Here is a 10,041-nt window from a genome sequence, read left to right as displayed (position 1 = left end):
CTCTCTGGCTTTCTCTCTCTCCGTTCTAAAAGCAAGCAAAGCACAGAGTACGGGGGGATAAAATAAAGGCAGGAATGAAAAAACTGAGCGAGTAAATGCTCTGCATGTGCATGTCCCCCCTTTGGCTTCTCCTCGGATCCTAATCCTGTCCCTTAAATGGTGTTCGATGACGTGGTTCACCTGTCCTGATGTGGGTCCCGCCTAGTTATCAGTGTTCTTTTGGCTAAAGTGGTGTTTGATGTTTGGAAGCTGGCAGGGGATCCTTGCTCCATATCCGGAAGCAGCCGGGTTGCGAGCGCTTTATTGGAAGCCAGCTGCCTGCCATCATATTTTTTCGGACTTGAAACCGCGGAATTCAAATGCGACTGAATTTTCAGAGGGATAACGTTTCATCTATGTTTAGGGGTTTTGCGTATATACCCCTCCATTCTTCTACACAACAAAGTTATCCTAAAAATATTGATAGTTGCAAAATTACCCTTCAGTTCTCTCACGTTAGCTTTTTCTATCCGTCTCGCTAAACAGATATAGTGTCAAAATAGACAAAAAAAAATAGTGATAAGTATATTACACGTTCTTTACTACTTTGGCACTACCACTCACAAGTCACAAACGAGTAGGGTCATGATGAGTTATCGCAACAATTTTTAAGTGAGGCCGACACTCCATTGTGAGTAGTGGTGCCAAACTAGCATAGAAAAAGTAGTATGCTTAGCATTTTTCGATGAAAAATATGATAAGTCTATTGGAAGCTATTGTAAATTTTAGCATTGTCTTGTTTAAAAACAAACATTTTTAAGTTAAAGCGGTAGAGAGGTCCAATAAACAAATTTTCAGGGTTATGTTTATAAATATTAAAATATATGGGTATATTTGCAAATATGAAAATTTTGAGGGATACATATACAAACCCCTTTTAAAAAAAAGAGATTATCATCTTTTAATGCTGCAATTACGTTGGGTAAATTTAAGAAAGACCACTCTTATATCATCACAAGAATCACGACGCCTCCCAATAGTAGTTGATCAATAAACACTAGATTCAACTCCGTGAAATACAATCCTCAATCCAAATTAGATTTATTAACCTTAGGGTTTGTTGATCACCTAATAAATTCATTGAGTTTTTTTTTTAATTCTACCAGAGGATTTTCTAAAACTAACCCTATTGTTAGAATGTCAAAATATAACACTGAACCCTCTTCATAATTTTAGATTTTTGGTGTAATGATTAGGATGTTTAAGATGACAATGTTTAAATCCTATCAGCCACAAATTTAAAGCGAATTTTCTAAAAATTAATACCGCTGCATGAGTTTAGATCTTTAAGGCTAAAAAAAAGATGCGGGAACATGTTAAAATATAAAATCCTCGCTTAACTTACCGATTGAAATCGTCCTCACTTGACAATCGGACTCCAGACAAGTGTCTCTTTGTCCGTAGATTTTGGTAGAACGCTAACTCACGAGCTAGGCCGTTTGAATTTCAGGTGTAGACCAGCAAAACGACAAAATCATGCACCCTTCCGTGAGTTATTTTTAAAATTTTTTATTTCAAAGAACAACTAAGACATTAAATATTCAGTCTAGTCTAAAAAGGGCTAATTGGATATTAGTTTCCTAAATCATTCATAATTACAAAATAGTTTCCTCAAATCTGCAGCGTTGTTATTTCGTCGCTCTATTAGCTTTTCTGCTATTTTCTCTGACTATAGTTGAGTTAACTTTAACCCAACATCTGTAATTACCTAAATACCCCCTCCAGTTTATGCTTCCCTCTCAAAGCAACCCAGTTTAGAGGATTATATAGGGGTCTAGAGGGAATGTCACATAGATGGAGCTCTGAAATAGATCTTAGGCTTGCCCTTGGCCATCGGGGAAGAAGAACCATTTGGATTGTGACTGTGGCATTACTGTGTTGCAGGTTTAAACCAGCTAAATAAACAGGTCGTTAAGTTTTAAATAAGGATGCAATGGGTAAACCATGTCGTTCCGTTAAAGATGACAGCGCATTCTCCTCGAAACTCACAAATAGAGTGAGCAAAATTTCAAGAAACATATGGATCCGACATGCTACTAAGGGCCCGTTTGGATCGGGTATTTTGAAGGGGAAAGGAGGGGGAAAGCTGCCAATTTGTCAGCTTTTTGGCAACTTTCCCCCAAAATCGCCTCTGACAAATTGGCAGCTTTCCCCCTCTTTTCCCCTTCAAAATACCCGATCCAAACAGCCCCTAATAAGCAGATATTGAAATAAAAACTAATTTACAATTATGGATGATTTAATGAACTACATGCAATTGACCCTTCTACAAATTCTGCGGATAAGCAGCTCGGATTAAATCAAGCCAAATTATACGTCGGTAAAAAATAAAAAAAGAGCAGACCGGACCCTTGACTCGGCAGTTGGACAGCATTTACTGCGCTACTCTCACTCTCTTCTCTCTCTCTCTCACCCATGCTCTTCCCTCCTGTTTCCATTCTTCAATAAAACCACACACACTCTCTCTCTCTGCTCCGCTCTGCTGTCCCTTTTCGAATCAACAAAAAAAGAAGAAAAAAAAAACCCTAATTTCCTCTCTCTGTCAACGCTCGAATTCACTCAGCTCCCTTCCTCAATCTCAAAATTGAGTCGAAAATTTCACTCTCTCATGGCCTAAAAACCTCAGCTTTCGTGATAATTTCTCCGCATTTCGTCATAGGATCAAGATCGACCGGGTTCTCGCGGGTAAATTGCTTCTCAGATTCGAATTTTGCTTTCTCTTCGATTTGGTGCCGCATACCTCAAATTCGAATGAGATCTCTGGGGTTAATTTCATGATTCTGTCGAGTTTAATTGCATGCATTTTTCAACTTTTTGATCCAATGCTTGCTTAATTTCCCCGCATTTCTCTACTTTTCCTTATTTATTTTCACAATGATTCGGATGGGGTCTCGTCACAGCTTGAAGATTTTATTTTATTTTCCTAATTATCATTTAGGCGAATCTATTATTATTTTTGTACGAAGAATTTGAAGATTCCGGTTTGCTTGCATGCAGTCTTCCCAATGTTCTTTAATAATTAATTGTTGATTTTTTTTCCTTCTTATACATTTAAAATTTCCTTTTGATTAAAACCCATAATTTATTTACAAGGAGTAGTCTAACTTTGCCTTGTTGGTCTTCTATTTTTATATAGTTGAACAATAAATAAGGCGTACAGCTTTACTATAAATTCTCTATTATTATTGTTATTTAAATGAGTGTAGAAAGAAACTGGCTACAGATTAACAGCTTCATTTTTTGTATAATGCCATTGCATGCATCTCAATCTGTTTGCGTCAATTGCTTGATGGCGCATTCTTTCATACTGCATATTTTTTAGTATATGTTCAATTTTGTATTTTTTGTTTTAAATAGTTATTTTTAGATCCAATGGTCACATAGAAGTGGATTTTTACTATTTGACAGTTCTAACACTGCGGTTAGCTGCTTGGAGGAAGATCAATTAAGTTCATTTTTTATATTGAGTTTTTCTGGGGATAATTATCATTAATTAAACTAATTATGATGTATAGTGACAGACTATTCATTGGCTTGTTTTCTGGTGGGGATGCACATAAATCATGTATTTTCTGGGGCAATGATTTTTACTTTGGTGGGTCCTAATGCTGTTGAAGTTTCAGCTTACTTGCAATTGCTTTCGGTTCTTAGTAGCAAGCCTCAATCTAAGGAGTCCTTGCATTCAGGATTGTCCCCAATCTAAGGGCAATTACGGGGTTGATCACTTTATTAGCTGTACGAGCTTTGTCGATGCCCTGATCAATAATTCTGGCTTATTATTATTATTTTTTATTTTACTAGTGACACCTATATGAAACAGTTTTCAGATGGTAACTTTTGGTGAAAGAAACATTTGATTCAATACAACACACTCCTTTTAGTTATGGCACATTTGAATTTGCGTGTACTCACTTTGACTTAATACGACATTTGAACATATTCTTTGTTTGGGAGGATATGCTTGTGTATTGCTGTTATGTACGTGATGGAAGTGAATGAATGTCATTGATGTTTATGATAAAAATGGTGTTTTTCTGCATGTGGGGGTAGATATTAAGGAGGTGATCTATATCATTTGCAAACGATGGAGGCGGAGCTGTGCTCTTCACGAGTATTCTCACCATTGAGGGAAGAAAGCGGTGATGAGGAGCTATCTGTGCTTCCGAGGCACACCAAAGTTATTGTAACCGGGAACAACAGAACTAAGTCCGTTCTTGTGGGGCTGCAAGGTGTTGTGAAGAAAGCTGTTGGTCTTGGTGGTTGGCATTGGCTGGTAAGCGGTAACTAAACATTTGTTCTTTCTGATTAAACACTTGGTAAAATTTCGTTTGTTGGTTTATTCCTATTTGGCAAAATGTGTTGATGTATATTCTTTCCGAAACCTATGTTTGACACCCACAACTTACCTGTTTTCTTATAGTTTAAACTTTTACTTTAAGGCATGCCCAATGAAAGTTGCAAGATAATATGTTGATTTGACATAAGAACGTGTAGTAGTTTATAGAACCCAAAAAAAAAGCACTTTGGTTTGGTGCTGGATCCAGAATGATCGATCAGATTTAGGTTCTGCTGTTATATAATATCATTTGTGACAATTTTTTTATTTACCAAAACTGATGTCCAAAATATGTTTTGTTAGAAGATAGTATGTGACAATTCTTTTCTTTTGCTATAGTATGTGACAATTCTTCTTTTCTTTTGCTAGTACGTACATAGAATTTAAAAATCAGCAGTATAGGGAAATGAAAAGCATAATCTCTGTTAGTATTGGATATCATATGTCATTTTTGTTACCTGTAACCGATGTTGCATGGGTACATGTATAGATATGGGTATGGGTACGGGTAAGGGTACGGGATATGGCAAATTTGCAAATGGTAGGGTACGGCTATATAAATATTTATATACACATATTTTATATTGAAGTAAATAATTTATATGAGAACAATGATGTGAGCTAAAATTCATATAACATTTTTATGTCTTTGTATTATGTGGATTATAAATTGGAAAATCACTAGTTTTTGATCTAGACATCCAAACAACCCTTCAAAATCATAATTCATAACCTAACCTATGTTCAACGAGTTTTAAGAAGTCGATGTAATGTGTATGATATATGCCCAAAAAATGTATGACAAATGTGTTAACTTAAAACATTTACTGTATAATTGAGTACATGCCCAAATAAATGTATACATATATGCAAGGAGTGTCCAAGGAGTTAGGGTATAGGTACAGGTGTCGGGTATAGGTACGGCTTCTGATTAGAAGTACCCAGGTAACATAGGCTGTACCTGTTAATAATGTTTTGATCCCAAAATCCAAAATGGATAGATATTATACTACTTGAAGGTGCTGTCTTTTATGATCTTTCTGTGAATAACCGATTTTATTACATGTAGTTGTAGCCCTTGCATTCATAAAAATTAACTAATTTATCAGGTCCTTAAGAATGGGGTTGAGGTGAAGCTGCAAAGAAATGCTTTGAGTGTGATAGAAGCTCCAACTGGCAATGAAGAAGAATTCGATGATATGGACTGTGATAATTCTTTCTGCAGTAGTTCGGATGTGGGAGACAAAGACATGGATCACTGTAAGTAAACAGTAATCCTCTTAGAAACAGTCCAAGATACTTCCTACTGACATTATTAATCTATGCTCACTTACAAAATTGCATTTGATTATCCTCGTTGTAGCTAGCGTATATTTTCAGAAACCAACAAAGCCGAGGGTAAGGCATGCCAGATCATGGGCAAGTTCAGCTAAATCAAATGGACGTAATAAGACTCATTTGGTAAGTTACTTTAAAAAATATATATTCATTTGGTAAGAAACTGTGTCTTCCCATTTATTTTGTGCACAATCATCATTCTTAGTTACCTTTTCTATTAGTGTACTTTTTTTACTAGAAAAAGTGCGAAAACCTATTTGTCATATCTAATCTGAATAATCAACAGGATGGGATTGCATGTGGTAAAGAGGCAGTAAAGAGTTAAATGATCATACTACAAGTTTAGCTATACGACTAGTCTCTATGACGTATGACGTGTATATAAAAGGCTTTCATTGCGGCTATACCACCTGTAGTTTTGTTGTTGCAGATTGACCCCCTTTACTATTTGCCCATTTGTGGATTGATCCCCTGAGTGAAATTTTTCTGATGATTTTACCCACAGGATGTCTATTTGTCAAAAAAACAAATTTCTCTCTGTGAGAAGTGAGAAGCAAAAGAATCAAAAAATTTGACTCTAGGGGTCTCTCTGCAACAATAGATCCACAGCGAGTCTACCTGCAGTTGGGCGATAGTACAAAGGGTCTATCCACAATTAACCCTAGATAAAAAGGGATTTGGATCCTCGCCACAACTAAAAAAGTAGTGGAGGGACCACTGCATAATCACAATGATTAATTATCTAGTCGGTGATGGTGATTTTTTCTTCGAGCGTGAATTAGGAATGAGTGCAATACATGGGGGTACGATGAGTGTTTGATTTAGATCGTATCACAATCGCCTACTAAATAATCAACGATTGAGATTAAAAGTAGTGATCCCTCCACTTCTTTTTTATAAAAAGAAGTGGAGAGGATCCAAATTCGATAAAAAGAGTCAATATTGTAGACTGAATTGCTATTTTTGAATAAAACTGCTTTCTCATTTTAGATTATTGACAGAGGGTAAATCTGGCGAAACTGGAGATGGCGACATTGTGGAGATATTGGAAACACTTCAACCTTGTGAGCCCCTTTGTCCCTTATTTTTCTGCTAAGAATTAGTGCTCTGACTTGGAAGTTTGGAAAATTAGCATCTCTCACAAATTTGACATTTGATTCACATGGACAATAAATTTAGGTAAATATTAATCCAAATCCATCCAAGGAAGAACTGGTTCATTTGGTGCAGCATCATTTCATATCTCAGGTAAAACATCACCCAAATCCTTAATTCTTTTAGTTTATCTGTGTGCTAATTTTTTATCTCTAACATTGGTTGCTTCCTCTTTTCTCCCTATGCAAAAGCAACTGGATGAGGTTCAGGTGATTGTGGGCTTCATTCACACAGCAAGGAAATTGAAAAAATCCCTCTACAGCTAGAATATCATATCATTTAAATGAAATGGTAGAAATATTCTTCTTTTGTGCTGCAGATCCCTAATTGTAGTAATCATTACTTTGCTAGCTGCTTAATGACACTGACCGTGATGAAACTTAATTTATATAGTGTACTTTAATGTATATATATTTCGTTGGTCCTTATCTCATGAACTGGGCTTTGACAACAACTGCACTGATGGCTTCATTATCTGCTTCAAGAGTTAGTGGCCCTCTCAGTGGCATGTTTGCTGCTGGTCTTTATTTAAACAATAGAAATATCATCTTTTCTTGGTAAGTTTTGGATGACTTGCTGTTTGAAAAGGATTTGTGTCTCTATTTGTTGGGCAAGTGTGGGGCTGAGATGGGTAGATGCAAAAGAGTAATATCCTTATAATTCTCATGCCAAGTCTCTCTCCATAGTACAAAAGTAGTAGATAGCAATACCAGTTTTCGTTTTTGAATTCTTGAGCCTCAGCATGCAGAGAAAAAAAATTTCATATTTATTTTTGCAGATAGAATGCATTTTTGTTTTAGCCATTCAAACTGTCTCCAGTATCTCTAAAGATCTGCGTCCTTCATTACTCTAAGAAGCATTCTCAACATACAACAAATCTCCGAAGATTGGGGATGTGATTCATCATTAGAAACAAATGTATGAACTCTTCCGCCATTCTCAATCCGACTACATCCTATTGCCTTCTCACCACACCTATCTCTCATCATCTTCCTCAGCCTCGCCACGTCGCCCCAAGATCCTAAACCTGCATACATATTGGACATAATCTTATAATTCGCTGCCTCATTCGCTTCAACGCTCAAAATCCTATCCGCTGCCCATTTTGCCTTCCCAATATCACCGTGGACCTTACATGCACCAAGAAATGCTCTGAGAATATCTCCATTAGGTTCAAAAGGCATATTGATGATGACTTTATAAGCTTCACTAAGTTGCCCTTTTCTCCCAAGGAGATCAACTAAACAAGTGTAATGCTCTAAGCTAGGCTCAATTTGATACCCATCTTTCATAGAAGCAAAGTGATGTAGTCCTTTTTCGAGTAATCCAGCATGGCAACAAGCCGATAAAACTCCTAAGAAAGCGATTTTATCAGGGTTTATTCCTTCACGAATCATTCTCTCGAATGTATCTATTGCTTCTATAGCAAGGCCATGGTATGCGTAAGAAGTAACCATTGAAGTCCAAGAAACTAAATCAGGCTTGCATATTGAATGAAAAACTCGTAAGGCATTATAAATTCTCCCAATTTTAGCATATGCTACAATGAGAGCGTTACCTATTGACAGAAAGCTCCAAAATCCATTTTTCATGACATAGTTATGAAGTTGGGCAGCTTCATTAGCCATTGCTGAATCTGCGGAAGAGCTCAGGACACTTGAAAGTGTGAGCTCATCAGGTTTTTGACCTCCTCGAATCATTTGACTAAGAAGTTTCATTGCCTCTTTTCCATCTCCATTTTGTCCATAGCCGATAATCATTGCATTCCATAAGACTGTACTTCTTTTGCTTGCAATGTTGAATGCTTTACGAGCATCTTCAATGCACCCACATTTCATGTACATATCGATAATTGCAGTAGTAACGAAGGTATCCGAATCGGAAGCTAACTTGATCACTAGCCCATGTGTCTGCTTTCCGAAGGATTTACATTGCAGTGAGCTGCAAGAACTCAACAGGCTACTAAAGGTGAACTCATCACATACATAACCTGCAACCCTCATCGATTTGAATAGCAAGAAAGCTTCTTTCTCGAGCCTGTTCCAAGAGTAGCAAGAGATCATCACATTCCATAAAACCAAGTCTTTCAAAGAGATGTCATCGAATAATGAACGAGCTTCTTCGAGGAGACCATATTTTGAATATTTATCGATGAGAGAGGTAGAGATAAAAGGGTCTGAAGAGAACCCACATTTTGTGACCAGGGAATGTATTTGCTTTCCGGTAAGAATATCGTATTCTACAATGAAACTGATGACAAGGCGAGCAAGCTTTACATGATTGAGAGATGCCGTACCCCGACTGTTTCTGGGTACCGAGTGCGGAGTCGGTGAATTCAAAGAGGTTTTCTCTGCTGGGAATTTCATCGAACAGTTGGCATGCTGAGCTGAGAAAACTGCGTACTGGGTGCTTAATTTGAAAGTGTTGGCGGCAAAAACGGGCCGCATTAAACATGCGCTAGTGAGTATTTACTGCTTAAAATCATCAAAGAAAATGAAATCCGTGCTGGTTGATTTATGTTGGGAATTTTTGTTTACCCAGCAAAACTTCAATCGAATGCTGGGGAGTTTTTTGTTGGAAGTTTTTAGGAATGCTTATTTAAAATTCTTTATTTATCCAGTTTCCCTCCTACCACTGGACCTGGTGGCTCGTGGGCTGGACCCATATTACTGGTTATTGGGCTGAGAAGTCAGCTTCCGTGGCAACTGTGTAATTAATCTGCTCACAAATCCATCTACTTCGTTAATTAGTTCTCCGATCTCCTTACAATGCATTTATTACTCAACAATCGTTTATTATAAGCACCTTCCAAAACTTAGGGCCTACTTGGTTGGTTAAAAATGTAAAGAAAAGCCCAAGAAGAAAGCTGACAAAGGGGAAAACTGTCGTTTTTATTTTATGATTTTTGGCAAATAAAAAACATAGTGCTGATAATTTTTATATTTTTTTGCATAAAAATAGCATGGCTAAAATAGGAGGCGGCATTAAGTAACCAGTAATATGGGTCCAGCCCACGTTTTCTTCTTGGGCATTTCTTTACATTTAGAAATAGCGGCATTAAGTCTAATTCGTAATTATTTTTATATTTTTATACATTTAGAAATAGCGGCATTTATTTTTATACATTTAGAAATGAGCACAAACTGTCAAAAATACTTAATCATGCCGCCTCC

General features: G+C 36.8%; 2 protein-coding genes across 2 annotated transcripts; one reads left to right on the top strand and one right to left on the bottom strand.

Moving 5' to 3' along the window:
- LOC109826068 lies at positions 2,441-7,295 on the top strand. The gene is made up of 7 exons (XM_020393028.1): positions 2,441-2,724; positions 4,090-4,312; positions 5,485-5,635; positions 5,739-5,836; positions 6,715-6,777; positions 6,893-6,961; positions 7,060-7,295. The coding sequence occupies exons 2-7, from the start codon at positions 4,124-4,126 to the stop codon at positions 7,132-7,134; spliced, it is 645 nt and encodes a 214-aa protein (XP_020248617.1). The 5' UTR covers positions 2,441-2,724; positions 4,090-4,123; the 3' UTR covers positions 7,135-7,295.
- LOC109825545 (pentatricopeptide repeat-containing protein At2g46050, mitochondrial-like) lies at positions 7,648-9,731 on the bottom strand. The gene has a single exon (XM_020392393.1). It carries the CDS (start codon positions 9,313-9,315, stop codon positions 7,693-7,695), a length of 1,623 nt encoding a protein of 540 aa, XP_020247982.1. The 5' UTR covers positions 9,316-9,731; the 3' UTR covers positions 7,648-7,692.

Source organism: Asparagus officinalis, chromosome 10 (assembly GCF_001876935.1).
Source record: "Asparagus officinalis chromosome 10, Aspof.V1, whole genome shotgun sequence".
NCBI lineage: Eukaryota > Viridiplantae > Streptophyta > Magnoliopsida > Asparagales > Asparagaceae > Asparagus > Asparagus officinalis.
The sequence above is the reverse complement of the archived record's forward strand: the minus strand, read 5'-3'. Positions and strand labels throughout refer to the sequence as shown.